Raw genomic sequence first — 23,629 nt, 5'->3', positions numbered from 1 at the left:
GATAATAGTTCTCAGTAAAGGTCTCTTCAGATCAAATCAATGAAAGTTCTACCAGGTCATATCAGATGAAAGTTCTACCCAGTCATATCAAATAAAAGTTCAAAGCGTGAGTCATCAAACAGAAGTTCTCTCAGGTAAACAAAGGTCTCATCAAACCATAGCTCTATCAAATTAAATCAGGTAAAAGTTCTATCCTCATCATTTTCAAACGAAACACATTTGGTTCTATAGTTCATACTCCATTCGCTTAGGTGCATAGTCAGTAATTCCACAATTAGTCTAAGTTCATCAATTCTCAAAGTCACATCAGAGTCATGTATCATAATAGTTCTAATCAAAGTGTTTCAGGTCATATACAATGTGGCATTCTCCAAATAAGTTTACATGTGGGTGCACAAGCATACAGTTGTTCATATCGAGAGGTAAGCATTACAGTCAATATAGCAATTTCTCAAATGAGTCTTTCACGTAGGCATAAGGTACACAATGGCGTATCACATAAAGTTTCTCAGTGGTACACAATAGCAGAGTGTTATGCAGAAGTTTCAATTTGGTCTTACAGTTGCCAAAGTATAGGCTCACTAGTAGGGTCAAACAGTCCTGTCAAACTTTTTAACAATCACAGTTCCCAGTTTAGAGGTTATCACATGGGGTCTTTACTTAGTCACACAGTCCCTGAGTCCTAGTCCCAATGGTCAAGTTATCAAAATAAATAACATATCGATCATTCTGAGCAAAGGTACAGTCATATAGGCGCATGTTCAGAATCTAATAATATTCCTAATACGGATTCACGAGTTTAATGTACAGATGAACACAAAATAGTTTCTCCAAATACGATAGTTAAGGCAACATGTCATAAGTTCACTCAGTCTAGATACAAAGAGCGTGTCAAGTTTGAATCAATCAACATCCCAAGCAAAGGTATAAACATATATAAGTCCAAACATTCTCCATAGCATAGGTAGTTTTACACAAAAGAGTCTAAAGCGTCACACATATAGTTCATATCAGGCAGTAGGTCTCAAAGTGTACAAGCAAGGTCATATGTGTACGGATACAAGTCTAGAATCAATTATCATTTAGGCATTCGTTCACAATTCATAAACAAAAGTTCGTTCTTCCAAACTGGTATAGTTTCTCAACTTCAGAAGTTCCGTACGTGGCTGATTCATGTATATAATTCGAGATCACGAGTTTACTCACTCGATAATGTTAGTCAATATATAACAGTTCAGTTCAAGTCATGGTCATACAGATTTCCCAAACTATAGTCAATCATGATTTGTTCCCGTGTTCAATAGTTCTAGCACAGTTCAAAGGTCATACCTAATAGTTTCGTATTAAATTTTGCAATACGGTACAAAGATTTAACCTAGCAAGTTCTCTTTGTCCATAAGTCTCAACAATTCCCAAAGCTCAGGTAATTCGTTATAGGGCTTCGGGCATTTCACATAAAATTAGCAAGTTTTCGAGGCAGTCAATAACTAGGGGTTCATAATTCTAATAATTCAATTGGTTCAATTAACATATCCACAATCTATATCAAGTTAAGGAATGTACACTTCCACATAAATTCCCATATAAACAATTGCACATAATTAAGGTAATACCTGCGTCAGTCATTTCAGTATTTCGAGCATTTTCTGGAACTAGGGTGTAAACCCTTCCTTGCCTCTAGGTGTTGTTCGGATGAGTTCGTGAGCAAGATTTAGCCAAGTGCCCTCTCTGATCACATCTAAAACAAGCCCCTGATAGGCGGCGACAAATGCCCCAATGTTGTTTCCCACATTCTCTACAAATAGGTATACCATTGTTCACATTGCTTCATTGACTCTCTTTGTTCACAGTTATTGCCCTAGATTTTTCATTCACAGAGGTCACTGAATTACTAGTCATTTCAACCTTCTGTTTCTTCTGTTTCGTTCTTTCTATTTCAATTGATGATGTTGATTTTGATATTTTCAAAGCTGCTATGTTTGCCTTGGACATTAAGGCCCTATCAAGAACATCCACGTATTTTGGCAATTTTAAGACGCCAACTCGATTAAACGCATCTAAGTCAAGCCCACCTTCAAATTTTCTAGTTTTTTTGTAGTTAGTGTCTATCATGTGGGGTGCATAACGGGCTAACTCAGTAAATTTTTGTTTCATATTCAGCCACAGTCATTTTGCCTTGTTTTAATTGTTCAAATTCGGATACCTTCCTATCCCAGATGCATTGGGGAAAATATTTTTCGAAATTTTTTTCTTTAAATCTATCCCATGTCACACCTTCATTATCATTTCGTACTAACATCCACCATCTCCTAGCTTCTTTTTTGAGCGTGAATGTTGCTAACAAAACTTTCTGTGCCTCAGTACACGGAAATACCTCAAATATTTTCTCAGTTTCTAAAACCCAAGCCTCGGCTTTTAACGGTTCAATACCCCCTTGAAATTCCGATGGTTTCATCTTATTGTATTTCTGTGTCAGTGTTACCATATCATAATTAGCTGGTTCAGGTACATGTATTTACCCTTGTTGGTGTTGTTTCAAATTTTCGGTTAACGCTTCAACCATTCTTTCTAACCGGCTAATTCTAGCGTCAGAAGATTCAGATTTGTCTATAATCCTTGTCCTTTCCATTAGCTACACACAAACAGGGCGCTTATTAATATAAGGAAAGTTCTCACTGTTCTCACATTTCATTTCATATCAGGCGGGTTTATACCTTTATTTTAATTCAGATACAGTCACATGATCCCTTACTTTCATACGTTCATGTTCACATAGATTCCATATTCGATGTTGCAATTAACATTACATGTTATTCCACATAACTTCTTTGATCATGCACAAAGGTTTCATTTCAATGTATTTTCAATAAGGATGCGTTCATAATAGCTCACATACTTACACATGATAATGCAATGTTCCTATTTCATTTCTAGGACATCCTATAGCTCATATGGACACGTGTGTGCGGTATAACTTGTGCTCTGATACCACTCTGTCACGACCCAAACCCGCCCCTATAGATTTAGCATCGTAACCGGCCAGTAATCCTTGGATTACCGAAGGCCTCTGAACAGATTAACAAGATTAAGGGGCTAGCGGAAGCAAATACATAAATATAATTGTCCAATGAGCTGTGCTGACTTATATGAAATGGAATATTTAAAAACTTTTATACCAGTATGCAATAGTCATTCATACATTATACCCACACACATTATAGTATCTTAAGTCCAGTCAATAGAATTAAAATAAGTCATACATACACATAAAACCAACAGAACTTGAACACATGACACTTCGAGAACCTCCACGTGAGGCACAATGGTTGGCTGACAACAGAACACAGATCCAGACAAAAGCCTTCAGGCTCGGGCTCCAAAATGCTCACCTATACATATATATACACACAGTGAGCTAAAGCCCAATGAATAACATTAAGGTAAAGGGGTTAGTAAACGAAATCCGAATATATCATAAGCAAAAAACAGGCCAGAGCACAATCATCCTCATATCAAAACATAATAATGGTACATCCCATAGAACACATCATAGAACGTCTTCCGACTAGAGTAATCGGTTCCGGATACCGATTAAACACATATCGCCACAATGAAGTGGCTAACGAGATCTCGTAATTACTTGTATGTCATGGACTCGCATTTTCATGCCGTCCCCCATGACTTGGGACTATCTATGGATGCCATAATAGATTTCAAACTTGGAATATTCGTTCACGAAAACAAATATCATTTCAGAAATCAGAACTTATCATATTTTATTTGGAACGTAATTCATATGAACGTATCTTTACAATAACGTTACTCACAGTGGTTCAAGTAAGCGGTCAATCAATCCTCGAGTCTTGACCTACAATCACAAAATACATAACACAAGCACGTCTTATCATTACACATTCAAGTGGCCATTAAGGCTTAGCTTACATTACGTTGGTTCTTATTCTTTCTTATCACATTGCCTAAAACATGAACACACTTGCAGTCTTGGAACTTAGTGCATTCTTTTCTTAGTGTGTTTCTAATCCATAACCTTACTAAGGCTTAATTAAGGCTTAGGAATGCCTAAGATGCAATGAAGATGCCAAAACATGCCTTGGAACACTTAGGCAAAATTCTAAAAATAAGGTCCACGCTCGAGCGTAGCTTTCCTCGCTCTAGCGGACATGCAAAATGTGAATGGTCGCTCGAGCGCACATTTCTTCGCTCGAGCGATCTGTAAACGACATGAAACTTCTGGGAGCTTGCAATTCGCGCTCGAGCGGACTTTTGGTTGCTCAAGCGGAGTGCACGCACTCAGAGTGGTCGCTCGAGCGTGAACTCTCACGCTCGAGCGTAGATGCAAATTCTGGAATTTCTAGATTGCACCTTCAAGCTCAAAACTTGAATTCCAACCTTCAAAACACATCTCTTAGGCCCCAAAACTTGAGATAACATAGTAAACTTGTAAAACATGATGAATTAAGAATTATTTCATAAAATCATGGCCCAAGAGTTTGTTAAAAACTCACAATTTCAACTTAAAACATGATGAATGTTCATGAACACAACATGCATGAATTTTTCTTGCATCAAACTTCTCAAAACATGATCAAACACCACAAAACAACTTGAAACTTGATGATTTCCCCAAATGAAGATGAATTTCAAACATGCACGAGAAGATTCATGGAAATCATGCTCAATTGTAAGAAAATGTACATGCATGCATGAATTGCAACTCAAATCTTTATTCTAAGCTCAATACACACCCTTAAACACATAATCTTGATGAAATCTCATGTTCAATGACTTAGTTACACAATCTAGAGGTTGTAATCTTACCTAGAGTCTTGAATTACTCTTATTCTAGCACAATCTTGGTGAATTCAACACAAAACCTTTAATCTCTTCCTTCCTCTCTCTAGAATTGTGCTCTCTCTTTCTCTAAAATGAATTCTCAGATTTTTCCACTCAAGAGAGATGAAAGAAATGAGCTCAAATGAGCTTATTAGGCTCATATAAGCTTATGGTGCTAAAACACATTAATTAAAATATTAGGGTAACCAAACATGACTTGACGAATCAGACTGAATCAATTTTTAATAAAACTTGCCATATGGTTCTAAAAATTCCAAATAACACATTGACATAATTAATTTCAGTTTCGGATGCTGATAAGGCTTTCAATTTATATATTAAAGTGGAATTCTAAACAAATATTTCTATAAGTAACAAATAGAAGGCCAAATATCATACAATTTACATATCAATCCCATAATTCATTTGAACCACTCAATTAGCATCTTTAATCATTGATTAGTAGCTAATTACGGGTCGGGATTATTACAAAAATGTATTAGTCATATGTCACCAGAGCCACATATGCAGAACTTTCCAAACATGTTCAGATTAAACATAAACATCAGAAAGTAAAAAAATCCCAAAGACTCAAAACTTGGTCAGATCTCAAAAAGGAACCTCCACAGGAGGCACGACAACTGGCTGACTCCAAAATTTGCCAGGCAGTAACTTAGGCCTGGTCATGTGCCTGCTCACCTATATACATAAAAATAAATAGTGTGCGGGAGTTTAATGAATAATAATGGAGTAAAGAGTTTTAATGAATGATTTCCATCACAAAGTCGGAAATTAGAATTCATTTTAGAAATAGATTTACATTTACATTCACATTCTTTTACAAGTCAATAACAGAAATCAGAATACATACTTAATCTTACATCCGTTAGTGCTAACAGATCACATACGAGGCATCGAAAATAATACTTGTCAGTTTCATAAAGAAACCTCCGACCGGGTACGAATAACTTGTCAGTTCCATAAAGGAACCTCTGGCTGGGTTTAGAAAACTTGTCAGTTCCATAAGGAACCTCCGGACCAGGAACAGATAATTTACTTGAGCCCCGAATACTTATCAAAATTGGACAATCATTCAAGTACAAACTTAACATTTCATAGAATAGATCTTATTTCATATACAGAAAATAAGTAAAGTTGAACATAGTTTTACTGTAACAACCCTCGTCATTGTTTACCGATTAACCACTGATTACTGTTAAACTGAGACTGATTATGATTGGTAACTGAATTGATTGAAGTACTGAACTGATTGACTGAAATCTGGGATTGAATTGATTAAGTATACATGTTTAATTGTATGTCTATCTGTTTGTCGTTCAATTATCTGTTCATGTTTTTGTGTTTAAATTACGAATTGAAGGCCTTATCGGTGGCCGAACCGGAAATTGATTAGTGTTCCATGATCAGTAGAATTTATGTGATTTAATAGTGTAATTATCTGAAAACTGATTAGGCATGATTAGACTAGATTAAATTAAGCTAAATTGCATTAGGTGGACTTAATTGCCAAAATGCCACTTAGTGGCCACTATCTCACACATTTAGAGGCTTGCATACTTTTGACAAAAACACATTTCATCAGCCTTGTTGAGTGTATAACCGGCTAGAGAGTGAGGGAGAGTGAGAGAAGTGAGTTCAACTTGTTTTCATCTTGATTTTGCTTGGAGGCTTAGGGAAATTGAAAGCTTAAGTGCATAATTGAGCCTCTAGACTTGTAATTGAGGAACCTAGGTATGAATTACATCCTCCTTATTGTGCATTTAAGTTCCTTCTAGCATGGATCATGGTAGTTTAAAGAGTTAAGTCAAGAATTGGTTCAATAGTGTTGAATTGAAGCTTAATTATTGCATGCATGGCATACTCTTGCATTTTAGAGCTTGTTCTTCATGAATTTGCCACATGCATGTCCATGTTTTGATCATAAACCATGTTTTCACCTTGTCTTTGAAAGAATTGGCTCATTAGAGCATGAAATTGAAGCTTTGAATTGGTTAGATTTATGCATGTTTGCATGTTTTTCATATTCTTGAAAATTGGTTTGAAATTGAGTTGTTTGAAACACCCTTGGGCTTTGGTTTTACAATTGAGCTTTGGAATCATGTTAAACTATGAGTTTTGGGAGGTTTTTTGGAAAATTGGCCCAAGAGGATCGAAATTTATGTTTTAAAAGTTGAATTTGAGCTTGAGGTTCAAATCTGGGAATTCCAGATTTTGAACTCACGCTCGAGCGGGGTGACTGGCGCTCGAGCATGAAATTCGTGCTTCCAGTAGTTTGCACTGTTTTGATGTCCGCTCGAGCGGGATAATTGACGCTCGAGCGGGACATTGTGTCTCATGCTCGAGCGGGTGTTGAGCGCCCAATCGAGCATGATTTCCTCCTATTCAGCACTTTTGAGTGTTTTACTGAACGCTCGAGCGGGTAATTCTACGCTCGAGCGGAAACCTTTGTCTGCATGTCCGCTCGAGCGGAGTAACATATGCTCAAGCGTAACCCCTTTTTTCTGAAAATTCTAAAAATACTTTTAAAGTGCATCTTTGCATCCTCATCTCATCCTAGGCATTATTAGGCCTAGTTTAAGGCATCTTAACGAGGATATAGATGTAGAACCACACCGAGGCAAATTAAGGATTAAGTTATTTTCTTTTCCAACTATGTAGCTTAGTGTGTGTTTAATCTGTAACTGTGTAGGGTTGGCGACTGGGGACGCGCTCTAGCTTTACTGTAGCCCAGAACTCTGTGAGTAACAACTGTGTAAAGATATGTTCAAAATGATTAATGATATGTTCAAAATGATTATCTTCTGAACAATTGAACTGTACCGCTTTTTGAACTGATACTGTTAATTGGATGAATGCATGTCCTATATTTTGAACTGTACTGTGGCATCCTTAGCAACTACTGTTTACTGTTACTATTACAGAGATCTCTGTCGGTTTCCTTGTTAGAACCACTACTGTTACTGATTGATGGCCATCATTTACTGTTCGGTCTTTTAAGACCTACTGTTTACTGTACTGTTATGCTAATGAATGTACCACATATGACTGAATGACTGATATACTGAATTAACGAACTGTTTTTATTACTGTAAGGACATTCATTCTTAACCCCTTTACGCATTACGTTATTCACTGGGCTTTAGCTCACTGCTTATATATATATGTAGGTGTACAGGCACCAGACCGTGGTTAGAAGCGTCGGGGTAAGCTCCAGTTTTGTCAAGCCAACCACTGTGCCTTACTGCGAGGTTCCGAGCCCGTCAAGTTATGGCTTAGGGGTGTTTTAATTTCCCCGTCTGTCTCTGTATCTACTGGTATAACTGTATAGACTGTTACCGTACTGTTTAATAGGGATTAGGTCCCTAAACTGAATGATTGTATATATGTACATACTGTTCTGTACTGTTCATGTATATGTGTATGAAAAGTCTTTTTGGCCTACAGACTGTCACAGCTCATTGGACATTGTTTATTTACTGTTTTGGTTTCCGCCATGCCCTTGTACTCTGCTTTATTGTATCACTGTTAAGCAGGCCTTCGGTAATCTCGGATTACTGGCCGGTTACGGTGCTAAACCCATAGGGGCGGGTTTGGGTCGTGACATTTACTAAGTTATTACTCACAATTAACAGATGGCTTCAAGGCAAACAGACAGAATGGGCAAATCAGACATCTTGTGGCGCGTGACCTACACAGTTACAGAACGAATACATACTGAATTACACACCCGAAAATATTAACTTAATCCTCTCTTATCTTGGTGTGTTTCAACTTCTTTGTCCTTATTATAGTGTCTTAATCTTAGCCTAAGAATGCCTAGGATGAAATGAGGATGCAAAAATGCATTTGAAAACACTTGGTCAAAAATGCTAGAAACAGGGATCCCGCTCGAGCGTAACTTTCCTCGCTCGAGCGGACATGCAAACATGAGAGGAGACGCTCAAGTGCGACTTTCCTCGCTCGAGCGCCTTGTAAACCCTGCAAAAGTACTGGTCAAGTGAAATCTCCACTCGATGGCCGCTCAACTCTCACTCGAGTGTGAGACTCATGCCCTCGCTCGAGCGCAATTTTAGCCGCTCGAGCGGTTTATAAAACATGCAAACTTCTATTTCACACTCGAGCGGACTTCAGGTCGCTCGAGCGGACTTCAGGTCACTCGAGCGGAAGTGTAAAATCACATGGTGGTTGCTCGAGCGTAGATTCTACTGCTCGAGCAACCAGTACAGAATCTGGGATATCCAGATTGTACTTTCAAGCTCCAAACTTGAATTCAAAGCCATTTAACTCAACCTTTGGGCCCCAAAACTTGAGAAAGTCAGTTTAAACTTGAAAACATTAAGAGTTAAAGATTATTTCATGAAATCAAGGCCCAAAAACATGTCAATTGTGCAAACATTCAACTTGAGATATAAGAATATGATATGAACATGACATGTATGTATTCATTTGAGTTCATAGCTTCCAAAATATGATCAAATGAGGTTCAATGGTGAAAAATGTTATGAATGCTTCAAACCATGCTAGAATTACAACATGCATGTGAGGAAAGCTTTGAAAACAACTTTCAGTTGCTAAGTAATATGCATGCATATATGAAATGACTTAACTTTCTTCAATTCTAGCTCAAAACTCATGTTAATCCACTCAATTCTCTTAAATTCATAAATTTACCAACTCAAAAGCAAGACTAAAGGCTTGAGTTCTCACCTTAGCTTCTCAATTTCTTAAGATTTAGAGGTGATCTTGAGCAATCCTTTAAGTCTCCAAACAATATCCTTCTCTGCCTTAAGCTTGATCTCAAGTTCTTGGCCTCTTACCCTCTCTCACGTTTTTGTTACCAAGAATGTATATATGAGAGTGTAAAGTGTGAATGAGGGTCCACTAATGCCTTATTTAATTTGTTAATCAACTAATCAATTGGACATTAATTTATTCTAATGTAATTCATTCCGAATCAAATTTCAATTGAACCTACCATAATGTTCTAAAAATGCCAAATAACACGTATACCAAGTCAGTTTCTGAATCGGATGCCGATAAGGCCTTTAATTCGCAGACCAAAATAGAAACACAAACAGATTTTTCTATGTTAAACAGATATATATGTATATACACAATTTAGGCAACACATGATACAAAATTTCACTTAATTACTTATTAGACATAATTAAGTATGGATTCACGTTAAGCATGAGTCGGGGTTGTTACAGGGATGTTTGGTGTAAATTATTATAAACTAAAAGCGGATAATCAGAAAGCTGTAAATAGAAGTTGCACCAAACAATTTGACATAAATTCCTGAATTAAAATAAGTTATAATCACCCTTATAATCCACACCAAACACCCCCAAAATAGGCCATACACATATATATGTACAGAACTATGAGACATAGAATAGAATAAAGGATATGGGAAAAAGAGAGAGAGGAAAGACTCACCATACCCTCTCTAATCGTCCAGGCCATACAATCGTCGCTTATCGCAGCCCTACTGTCATGACCCAAACCCGCCCCTATAGGTTTAATGTCTTAACCGGCTAGTAATCTAGGGATTACCAAAGGCCTCTAACCATAATATCATATAATAAGGGGCTGCGAAAGCAAATATAGAAATATACATTGTCCATAGAGCTGTGTTAACATATATGAGATAGAAATCTTCAAAACAAACTTATATATATGCATATGACGTCATAAATACATTAGTCTTACGTTACCCATTTACACAGATAAAGCCAAAAAAAGGGCTTAGCCCAATGTACAGATAAACAAAAATAAACAAAAACATTTTCCCCAAGATTTATAACTTGACATAACAAAAAGAGAACCTCCCCGAGAGGCATGGTGGCTGGCTAACTCTAAACTCTCCAGGCAGCAGCTTAGGCCTGATCACGCGCTTGCTCATCTACATACATAATATAAATAGTGAGCGAAAGCCCAGTGGATAATAACAGAATAAAGGGTTTAAATGAATGATATCCTTTACCAGATTCAGAAAAACAGATTCACATTTTATATTCTTGTACAAAGCATAACAGAAATCAGATCAAATACGAATCCATATTCATATTCTTCATGCTTGAGTAAACTTGGTACATTCAATAGTGCTAACAGATCATATACAGAACATTACGGGTCATACTTGTCAGTTCCACAAAGGAACCTCCGGTACTGGGAATGGATAACTTGTCAGTTTCATAAAGGAACCTCCAGTACTGGGAACAGATAACTTGTCAGTTCCATAAAGGAACATTCAGTACTGGGAACAGATAACAAACTTGAGCCATGGAATTGTTGCCATGAATACTTCTCAAAAACTGGACAATCATTCATTGTACAAAACATAACATTTCATAAAACAGGCCTTATTCCATATACAAAAAATAAATAAAGTTGAACATAGCTTTACTAAGTTATTACTTACAGATTATTGTACAGCTCGCAAGTCAACCAATGGATAAACAGCTTACGGCGCGTGGCTTACATAAACATAACAGATACATATACTGAAACACACGTTTAGATTGCACATGACTTATTTCATTTCGTTCTTAGTGTGTTTCTAGCCTTTATCATCATTATTATGTCTTAATCTTAGCCTAGGAATGCCTAGGATGCAATCAGAATGCTAAAATGTACTTGAAAACATTTAACAAAACTTGCTGAAAATAGGAGTCCTGCTCAAATGTAACTTCCTTCGCTCAAACGGATATGCAAAATGTGAGTGGTTGTTCGAGCGCACATTTTTTTGCTCGAGCGGTCTGCAAAAGTATTGGTTGTGTGATTTTCACGCTCGACGGTTGCTCGAGCGTGAGACTCAAGTCCTCGCTCGTGCGCAACTTTTGTCACTTAAGCAGTCTGCAAAACATGTGATTTTCTGGGAGCTTGCATTTCACGCTCGAGCAAACTTCTGGTCGCTCGAGCGGAGATATAAAAACAAAAGTGGCCACTCGAGCACAGGATCTGTCGCTCGAGCGGAGAGGTCGAATTCTGAAATTTCTAGGTTCACCTCCAAGCTTCCAAACTCAAATCAAAGACTCAAAAACTCATCCTTTTGCGCCAAACACTTGATGAATCATATGTGACCTTAGAAAACATTGGGAATTCTAAGTCATTTCACAAAATCAAAGCCCAAAAACTTACCAATTGTGCAAAACAAAACTCAATTCTTAGAAAACATAACATGCATGTATTGCCTTGACTTCAAAACTTCCAAAACATGATCTAATGATACAAAATGACATGAAACTTGATGAATTCCCAAAACTAAGGTGAATTAGTAACATGCATGAGGAAATTATTGGGAAAGCAACTTCAGAATGCTATGAAATATACATGCATGCATGGTTTGAGTTCATTTCTCTAATTCTAGCTTAATTTTTATGTAATCCACTAATTCTCTTGAATTCATGGTTTAAGTATCCATATTATACAATCTAAGGGTTGAATTCTTACCTAGACTTCCCAAGATGAGAGTTAGAGACTTAATTTTTGAATCTCTAAGTTCAATTCTTCTTCTTCCTAGCAAATCCCTTAGTTGAACTCAATCTTCTCCTTTTTCTCCCTCTCTTGCGTTTGGTGTGTGTATAAGCTCAAAGATGTGATGAAATGAGAAAAAGAATGAGTGGTGTCTCATAAGGAGCCTTATATAGGCTTCATTAGTGGTGGCTAATTAATTAAATTAAGCAAATGAGCATTAATTAACTTAATTTAATTCGCACCGAATCGGATTTCAATTAAACCTATTAGAATGTTCTAAAAATTTCAACTAACACATATACTGAATCAATGTCATGATCGGATGCCGATAAAGTCTTCAATTCACAAAACGAAACAGAAATGCAAATAAATATTCTTACGAGTGACAGTTAGAAGCTCAAATAATGCAATTCACATGTAATCAACTCAAGATTTCATCCTGATTACTTATTAGGCATGCTTAATCATGGGTTATACGTTAATCATGCGTCAGGATTGTTACACTTACAACCACCACCGTTGTTACTAAGATGAAGAAAAAAATGAGAGATGGGTTGTTTATCAAAATAGAGAGAGAGAGAGAGAGAGATATAGTCGAAAAGGGAGGGGAAAAAAAGAAAATAGAGATGAGAAAAACATAAATGGGTTTCTCTTTGAAAATGGGGAGACAAAGAAAGAAATAAAAGGGGGAGGAAAAGAAAAATAAAAAGAAGCAGCAGAGACAAGGAAGATAGATGAGTTTATCTCCCAGAGAGAAAGAGAGAAAGAGATAGAGAGAGAAAGGGGAGCCGAAAGGGTTGATGGGAAATGAGAGAGATGAAAAGATGAAAATGTAAGGATTAATGTGGGGAGACAAAACAATAGTAGGGAAGTCAAATATCTGTGACTTGGGAAGATGATAAACTCGTATTGAAAAGATATAGGTTGTGTTTGGTTTAGTTTTGGAATTGTGATTTGAGTGTGAAATTATAAGTTGAGTTTTGAAAAGAGAAGATTTGTTTAGTTATTATTTTTGAAAAGAGTTTTAAGTTTTCAAAAGAGTTTTGCGTTGTATTTTGATTTTTGAGTTTTTGAATTATAAGTTGTATTTTGATTTTTTTTTGATTTATTTATTTTTTAAATATTAAAATATGTTTGAGAAAATTTATTTTTTTTTATTTTAAATACATAATTTTTATCTAAATATTTTTATTTTAAACATTTTATTTTATTTTTTAAATATTTTAATTTTTAATTTTAATATTTTAAACTCAAAACATAACTTCACACTTAAATTGTAATCAAACACATAATTTAAAACTCAATTCAAAAATTATTTTCAAAACTCATAACCAAACAAATAACTCGAAACTTTATACTACTTTCAAAACTCTATACTCAAATAATAACCAACACATAACAAAAAAAATAAAATATTTAAAAATATATATATAAAATAAAATAAAATAAAATAAAATAAAATATTTAAATAAAAATTATATATTTAAAATAAAAAAATAATTTTTGTAAACTTTTTTAATATTAAAAAAATACAGCACATAAATATATGAAATATAGTGCACATAAAATAAATAAATAAATATTTACCCAAAAAGTAAAATTAAGAAATTTTTTAAATATTTAAAAAAATAAATCCAAAAAATTTCAAAATACAATTTAAAACTCTTTTCAAAACTTAAAACCAAACAATTTTTCTCTTTTCAAAACTCATAACTCAAAATACAACTCCACACTCAAATCATGATTTTAAAAAACAGAATAAAAAAATATTTTTTTGATTTTTTTCTTTTAAAATAGAGTTTTGAAAAGAGTTTGGTTTTGAGTTTTTGAAAAAAAAAATTTGACTTGAGATTTGAGTTGTGTGTTTGGTTATGAGTTTTGAAATTAATTTTTGAATTGAGTTTTGAGTAATTTTACCCTAAAAAATAAAATTAAGAAAATATTTATATATTTAAAAAAATTAATCCAAAAAATTTCAAAATACAACTTAAAACTATTTTTCAAAATTCAAAACCAAACAAATTTTCTCATTTCAAAACTCATAACTCAAAACAGGACTCCATACTCAAATCATGATTCTAAAAATAATTTTTTAAAATATATATATATATATATATTTTGAATTTTTTCCTTTAAAATAGAGTTTTGAAAAGAGTTTAGTTTTGAGTTTTTGAAAAAAAAAATTGAATTGAGATTTGAGTTGTGTTTAGTTATGAGTTTTGAAATTAATTTTTAAATTGAATTTTGAGTAATTTTGAATTGTATGTTTAGTTATGAATTTTGAAAAGTAATTTGAAAATTTTGCATTTAAAATCATGATTTCAAAGGCAAACTAAACACAGTTATAAGTTTTTAGAAACAAAAAGTAATGATGGTTTGCTGCTGTTTGGTTTTTCTAAGCAAGTAAATTCCATAATAATTAAACCTTATTTTGAGAAATTAGTAAAAGTTAATTTTTTGATTTTTTTTTAAATAATATGTAAAAAGGTTAAAATATGATATGACTCAAAATAGGTTAAAAGTCAAAAGAGACCTATATATAAGGTAATATTTCGGTTGTTATTGATTTTTTTAATTAAATCTGATTTTTGATAGAAAATCGAAAAAAGTAGAGACTTCCAACCACGGCCGACCATGAAGCTGGGCGAAATTGCCCATACCATGAACAAGTCAGGCCGGTCAGGTCAGATATGCAGGCTATTCGGATTTTTGCACAATCCTACAAAATTTCTATAGCTCATTGAGATCCTCTCATTTTCAAGTGAAAACAAAAACAAAAACGAAAACAAAAATTAATCTACTTGGGCCAATTTCTTTTTAATAAAAAAATAAAATGAAGGAAAGGATTGCCATATTATTCTAGTTATGGCTTTTGAATAAAAATGAAGTATGCATTAGATAACTAATCATATTTGCAAGGCAAAAAAATTGTTCTTGCAGAATTTTTTGTACATAAACTTTTGCCAGAATGATATGACAATGATGTGAGTCCAAAGAATAATGCTTGGGAGCACTAATTAGTGCTCCCACTAATTAGGTGGCAGTGGGTCCCGTCATTAATGATGTGATGTTTTGGTCTTGGAGTTATATATTTTTTTATTTTTTTTTACTTTTTTAATGCATTAGTGCTATTAGTGGTGATGTTTTTAGTGGGATGAATCATTGTTGTGAGTCCAAATAGAGTATCTCAAGGAGACAAATCCGCTCCAATGATGTGGATCCAAATCTTTAAAAAAAAAAAAAAAAAAAAAAAGGAAAAACAAATCCTTCTATTCCCATTTAGATTATCAAATTGTATATCAATTTTTGAACATCATTTAATGTGTCATCAATACGCTAGTTTAATTCTTATGCCCCAATTTTTATATCTTAAATTAATGCATTGATGAAAACATTACAATGGTGTCCAAAATTTATTATCAAATTTAGTAATTGGTCGAAGAAAGTCCAGTTTTCCTTCCTATAAGTTGTAATATCAACCTTCCATTATGCAAATTATTATTACATCAATTGATACTAACTGATTGAAAGAAGGTGGAACAATTTCTGTACAGTCTCCCCATTTGATACTGACTAATCATTTGATACAATAATCAATATGGTAACTTCTTGTAATTTTTTTCACTAAAATGGTTCGTAATATTTTTTATCACAAATAATTCATAACATTTAAGTCGCACTGTTTATAACATAACTAGTACAAATTTTAAGGGCAAATTACATTAATAGTTCTTGCATTGCCTCTTGTATTATTTTGATCTCTATCGTTTAAATTAGTTCAATTTTGATCCTTAATTTTAGATTTTGTATCAATTTGATCTAATTAATAATGTCAATTAAGATTTTTGAAGAAAAAAGATCACTGGATTTGTTAAAATTAACTTACTAAGTTGAATAAGTTTATAATTTTACTATAAAAATATGATATGTGTTGCTTATGTACACATTTTCTATCAATACACATTAAAAATTGTAATCAATTGAATCAAATTGAGACAAAATTATAAATTCAGAATAAAAATCGAGCCAATTGAAATTGCATGGGCCAAAATGAAACAAAAGCTAAAGTATGAGGACTATAAAAAGTGTAATTTGTTCAATTTTTTTATAAAAAAATAAAAAATTACTATTCTCAACTTTCATAGAAAAACTTATAACTTTCTTACATTAGAAACGTGAATAGTAGCATTTTCGTAAACAATTGTAACCTATATGGCATGTTTGATTGGGTGGATTAGAGTATGGGATTGAAATTATTAATTCGTGGGCCCAATTATCCTATGTTTGTTTTAATATTTTGGTTTAGGATTATTAATCCAATGGATAATTAATCCAACAAATTTGTAGGATTATTAGTAATGGGGTAGGGGTGAGATTATTAATCTAATGGATATTAATCCAATTAGATAGTGAATACCACACTAATTTAATAGGATTATTAATACTTCACTATTAATCTTGTGAATCAAACATGATCATAGGTTATTATTAGGATTACAAAAGTGACCACTGGAATGAAGAAATTTTTAAGCTTGGCCTTCTAGTCTGTATTAAACCAGTGCTCATAAAAAATAAAAAACAAAAATAAAAGTCTATATTAAACCAGAACAATCCCTGCAATCAACACCAACATACAATAAACTAGTCGGGAATATAAAAAATAATTACAAATTCATGAAAGTGTACAAGTAGGCTTGTATCACTATAAGTGAAAATTGTGTTCTATACTTGGTGCATGTGAAACACAACTCTCACTTACGCGTGACTTGTACATCCATGAATTTGTAAATATTTGCCCAATTTCCCACCTATTTGTAATTCCCCTTAATCTTAGAGACTAGAGCAAATTTCCAAAGTAAGCCAATATTTTTCTTTTCAGATTGTACAACCACATATTCAAAAAACATGTTGTGAGACCTTCCAAAATTAAATGGTCTCAAGAGCTAAATTACCCATCATTTTAACCAAAGGAGCAGGACATTTTGTAACAATATCAAACCTGGATGGGTTAGAGGCACGTCCAAACAGAGACAAACTCAGCATAGCAAGCTCACCAAGAGACAATCTTGAAGAGAGAAATCCATGCCAATAGTGAGGATCCAAATCAAAAAAAGCATCAAAGAACCTCCTAGTCCCATTCAAATCAAGCTTCAACAAAGTCTCCATCCCAAAAGAGTAGTATTCCCGCACACACCTCTTCTCAAAAGGCCACAACCCATTCCACACCCTATGACAAAGTGGCTTCCCTCTGATCATTCTTGTTGAGCCGAGGCACTCTGCGATGACATCAGCTAGGACCGGGGCCAAAGCCAGGGTTCGAGCCACCATGTACCCGGTTGATGGGTGGACGATCCCTGCTGTGCCTCCGATCCCCATCACGCTCTGAGGGATCCGGGGCAAAGGCCCTCCCATGGGGATCAAACACTTCTCTTCTTCAATCACGCTCTTTACTTTGATGCCCAAGTGCCTCAACCTCGCTACCATCCTCTTTTTCACCTCCATGTACGACAACACGGGCCTGCTAACAAGTGAAGTTTCTTCCAAGAATACCAAGTTTGAATCAAATGGCATGGCATACAAGAAAGTTGGCAATGTTGAGTTCCTAGCACGTATATCCGGTTCATTACCCAGATGAGAGTCTCTCCAATCCATTAATAACATCTTGTCCAAATCAAAAGGGTGACAATCCACTTCAGCTAGAATCCCATGAGCAATCTGATAACCATGGTTTCTTGGCTTGTCATATTCTATGAAAGTGCTAGCAAATCCGCTAGCATCAACAATCAAACTCGCCTTTAGCTCATTCCCATCACTGCAAACAACCGAGGACTCAAACTCTTTGTGCTCTGCTTTCCAAACCTTGGCCTGGTGAAATTTCACATTATTTGACACACAACCCTCCAACAACTTCATTTTCAGTTCTTTCCTGCTGACCCTACCGTAGGCCCGGTCCAAATACTTTGTCCTGTGATCATTGATATGGACACAAGCCATAGGCCAAGTCTTGTCAAGACAATCTTCAAGTCCTGAGCTCTCAAACTCATCAACCCACACACCATAATTGTTAGGCCACATAGAAAGCGGCGAAGGATCAACACAACATACTTTAATTCCGTGGCAGGCCACCTGCTCTGCAAGGCAAAGTCCGGCAGGACCAGTTCCGATGATGATCACGTCAAAGCGAGAGCGAGTAGAGGGATCAACCCATGAGAGATCAAAGTCCAGAGATTCCGGTTTTGATATGGGTTTCAAGTCTAGGAAGTTACCATGCTTGCCACAATGGATTCTGTGATGAAATTTTCTTGGTAGAGTTTTGGTATTTGGATGGAGAAGTGGTGTAAATGATAAATTAGACCTTTGGGAAGTGATGAGAATAGGAGGTGAAGGTAGCCTAAGAAGAGTTCCCATTAAAGAGAGAATCAGATGGGGTGGGGATTGTTGGGATGGAGAGAGAGGGAGAGAGAGAGAGATAGGGGGTTGTAAATGGAGGAAATATTTGGGAGATAGAGACAGAGAGGAATCAAAATGCAGTAGCAAGGAAAGGATGCTCTCTTCATCCAACCTGTTTTGGTGCAAATTTAAAATGGCCTAACAGGAAAGAGATACACAATGTTCACCAAAAAAAATCTCAAAAATAAACTAAAATAAAAAGGTAGCATAGTTCCAATCTAAATTTAAAAAAGAATAGCATAGCATAGTGGATCCTATTATTTTATTCATCGAAGAGACAAACTGACCAGTTTGTTTGAGTTGCTGGCTTGTAGGTGGGTACATGAAAAGATAGGCTGGTGGGTCTAGTGACCGTCCAAGGTGAACTAATTGTCTCTAGATGATGGGACACCCCACTAGTCCCATCCTATGTACACAAGGTACTCACAATAACAATATTACAGACGTAAAATTGATTACAAAAAATAATCATCCCTATAAACATTAAAAGATAAATTAATTATTTTAAAATTTAAAAGACAAAGAAAAGAAAAGAAAAGGTGTTTAGATTAGAGTAAACATTATCCGAGGAGGATCAAATAACTTATGTCCAAGATGGTGGTAGGAGCCCTCCACCAATACCTCACTAACCCATGTTAAACCTGTCAATGGATGAAATTGAATCCACATTCAATTTGAATAACTTGATCCATTAATAAATATATGATCCAATTCAAAGTCCGATTATGATTATTGTCATATCAAAATTATCAATTTGATCAAATTTTTATATGTTAATTTGTATATTACATTTTAAAACTAATGGACAATTATTCACCCAAAATTTTTTATTCACCAAAAAAAAAAAAAACTAATGGACAACAACGATAAAAATATAATAATAATAATAATAATAATAATAAAAAGAAAGTAAAATTTAAATAAAACTATAGAGTATCATGATGAATCGAATCGCATCAAATTTTCGAATCGGATAGCCAAATAAACTACATTCAATTTCGGAAAATGTTTTATCGAATTTTTCATAATTAAATTGAATTATTCGAATTGAGATAATATAATCGAATGGAAGGACTATCCCAGATCAAGATTGGCCTATCCCATGTTATCGTTACACCATAGTCACTAGATGCCAATTTACCAATCCCAAGGAACTACAAATATGCCCCAAACAAGCACAATGATGCTGATGAGAAGCAATGGAAAGAAATTAACTATATTTTAAATTATGAGTCAGACTAATTTTCAATTTATTTTGTGAATCAAATAGTGTTGTTGAGTTTATGAGACTCATTACGGATCTTTTTTTGATAATTCGAACTGTTAATGTATAGGGTTCGTCGAATACTTTATTTTTATAAAAAATCACGTTGAACGAATATCGATAACTATTTGATCGGATCAGATTTTTTTAACAATTTATTTTGAAAATTATATTTACCGTTGATAGAAATCTGGCGGATCAATTAACTATCGATATCCGATCAACGTGATTTTTCACAATGATAAAATACTCGATGACCTCTACACATTGTATGATTTGAATTATTGAAACAAAACTGTAATGGGGATCCACAGACCTAACAATATATTCCAATCCGATCTGGAACAGGAGAGAAGGTTAGAGAAACCTGGCCCTTAAATTATTTGAGTTAGGCATGTGGGCCCCAAGTGCTTGCATCTCTTTTATCAACAACATACGCATCCACTGAATATTTTTTTGGGGCGGCGAGGCATTGCTTCCACTTCTACTCTCTCTCTCCATTTATGAGAGAGACAGAAATTTGGGACTATACTTTGCTTTGACACTATTTGAAAAGAGAGACCTTGGAAGCTACCAAACATGCAACCTCATTTCCCCTTTTTCTCCAATAATTTCCATTTTTTCAATTTAATCATCCAACGAAGTATTTTGAGCTCCATTTGAAGGGATAAATTTCAAAAAGAGTGAATTTGTGATTAAATTTTTATAAAAATATGACAGATTAAACTATATTATGATTTGATTGAAAACTAAGGGGGAAGTAAATTATAGATAGAGGGGAAAATATTTTATTAAGATTAGAACCACTTTTATATTGTTATTTTCAATTCATCTTGACAAAGCTCTCAAATTTAATATTTAAATCTAAAACTAAACTATCAAATCAAAACTTGAATTATTATCCTTGAATAAATAGTGCCAAATCGTTCCATATAATTACTTTTACCTTGTTATTTCAATTCCACACCTAGGGCTGAGTAAGGAATCCATATAATTCGTAATCCAATCTGGTCCAATCCAATCCGGTAAGTTTGGATTGATTTTTTGAATCCGTGATTTAGTTCTAGATTGAAAATTTAAAAATCTATAGGCCACAGATCGGTTTCGGATTGGAACCGATCAGGACCGTATACAAATAGTCTATATTTATAATATATACCCTCTCACATAATATCATTTCTTGTTTCATATAAAAGCTAAACCCTAATTCAACATATCACACGCCACTCACTGTTTCTCACGCTCTTATCTCTCTTTCGGTACTCTCTCTCTTCTCTTTTTCAAATTGAGTTCTCTCTGTAGTCTTGTGATTTTATCTCAGATAATCCATCTCAGATCAGATCAGTGAGCTCAGATCACGGCTTGTCTCCCTCTTGATGAGCTCTCTCTCTCTCGGTCACTGTTTTTGTCGGTTTGTTCCTATTCTCAGATGCAGTCAACTCTTTTTCTCTCTTCTTTTTCTCAGACTGAGTTCTCTCTCTATTCTTGTGATTTCATCTCAAATAATCCATCTCAGATCAGATCGGTGAGCTCAGATCGTGGCTTGGTCTCTTTCTTTATCTCTCGGTGACCTTTCTCTCTCTCTTTCTCTCAGTGACATTCTATTTATTTATTTTTTTAGCTTCTTCTTAGATTCAGTAAGCTCTCTCTCTCTCTCTCTCTATATTTGTGGATTTCATCTCAGACTCAGTAAGCTCTCTCTCTCTCTCTCTCTCTAACACTTTGTTATTTTTTTGTAGATTTCATGCCAAATCGGTGGATTTAATCTTAGATCGGAGATATTCAGTGAAGTATACACTCTTAAATTGATTGTCCATTTCATCTTTGTTCATCTTTTCGTCAATGGATTCGGTAAATGTAAGTAAAAAGTCTTTATTGATCTTTTTCTTTGGTTTTTGATTTCTGTTTTTATTTTTTATTTTATCTAATAACATTAATCGTATTTTTTTTGGGATGCATTTCTTTTTCTTGTTTGATAGATGTCAAGTACTGGAGAGACAAATGATGTCATCGACCTCTTTCAGTCTCAGTCTGAGCCAGAGCATGATCCTCAGCCTGAAACTCCTTCTAGTTCAAAGGTAGGCCCCCGTCCTCCTAAGCCAAAAGCTCAACAATATTCTAAAGTTTGGGAACATTTTACCAAAGTTTTTAAAGAAGGGAGTAAGACTGCTGCAAGTGTTAAATATAACCATTGTAAGCTTTTTATGCTTGGATTAGTGCAAATGGAACTAGCACTTTGAGAAAACATATTGCAAACTGTCCTCAGTCCCCTCACAATAAAGAAAATAAAAAAAAACAAAAGACTTTGGCTTTTCAATCTGTAACAGAAGGTGAAAAAAATCTTGGTGTTTGGAAATTTGATCAACAAGCATGTAAGGATTCACTTGTTAAAATGGTAATCACTGATGAGTTGCCATTTAGGTTTGTAGAGCGTGAAGGATGCCATCAATTTTGTAGTATGATGCAACCTAATTTCAAGAAGTTTTCACACTTTACAGTGGCAAGGGATATTGTGGATTTATATTCTAGTGAGAAGAAAAAACTGAAAAATTTGTTGAAGAAATCAAACTATAGACTTTGTCTCACTACGGGTTCATGGACATCTCTACAAAATGTTTCATACATGTGCCTAATAGCCCACTTTATTGATAAAGACTGGAATTGGCAAAAAAGAATTCCCAACTTTAGCGTGATTTCTAGTCACAAAGGGGAGGCAATTAATAAGGCAGTGGAATCATGTTTTGTTGATTAGAGAAACTATGTACAATCAATGTGGATAATGCAAGTGCAAATGATGCAGCAATTGCATATGTGAAAAGAAAGTTTTCTAAAAACAGTGACTCTTTGATTTTAAGGGGTGAGTACTTGCATATGAGTTGTTGTGCCCATATAATTAATTTAATTGTGAAGGATGGGTTAAGTGAAATAAAAGATTCAATAACTCGAATTCGTGATGCGGTGAAGTATGTAAGGAGTGCTCCACAACAAGAGTAATTTTGCAGGACATGTGTTGAAACAGAGAGGGTAACATGTAAAAGCTTGTTGTATCTAGATGTTCAAACTAAGTGGAATTCCACATATCTAATGCTAGATGTTGTAACAAAGTTTCAAAAAATATTTGAGAGATTAGAGGATGAGGACCCACATTTCAAACTAGAACTTAATCATGGACCTCCCACTACTCAAGATTGGGAAGATGCTCGTGTTTTTACACATTTTTTGCAAAAGTTTTATGATGCAACTGTTCGCTTGTCTGGTTCTTTGTATGTTACTTCCAACTTGTACTTCAATGAAGTTTGTGCTATAGAAAGTGCCTCAACTGAATGGGGAAAGAGTTTAGATCCTTCTTTAAAAGCCATGATAATAAAAATAAAGATTAAATTTGATAAGTATTAGGGAAAAATTGAAAAAATGAATATGATGTTATTGATTGCTGTTGTGTTAGATCCTCGTTATAAGTTGAAGTATGTGAGGTTTTGTAATTTTGAAGTTTATCAACCTGCCATGGTGAGTGAGCTCACTCAAAAAGTAAGAGAGACTTTGAATAATATTTTTGATGAG

The 23,629-nt window shown here is 34.5% G+C and overlaps 1 protein-coding gene across 1 annotated transcript; it reads right to left on the bottom strand.

Annotated features, from left to right (window-relative positions):
* Positions 1-16,926: 16,926 nt before the first annotated feature.
* LOC114284792 (capsanthin/capsorubin synthase, chromoplastic-like) lies at positions 16,927-21,025 on the bottom strand. The gene has a single exon (XM_028227738.2). It carries the CDS (start codon positions 18,760-18,762, stop codon positions 17,281-17,283), a length of 1,482 nt encoding a protein of 493 aa, XP_028083539.2. The 5' UTR covers positions 18,763-21,025; the 3' UTR covers positions 16,927-17,280.
* Positions 21,026-23,629: the final 2,604 nt, after the last annotated feature.

Source organism: Camellia sinensis, chromosome 12, assembly GCF_055761805.1.
Source record: "Camellia sinensis isolate YWXY chromosome 12, ASM5576180v1, whole genome shotgun sequence".
NCBI lineage: Eukaryota > Viridiplantae > Streptophyta > Magnoliopsida > Ericales > Theaceae > Camellia > Camellia sinensis.
The sequence above is the reverse complement of the archived record's forward strand: the minus strand, read 5'-3'. Positions and strand labels throughout refer to the sequence as shown.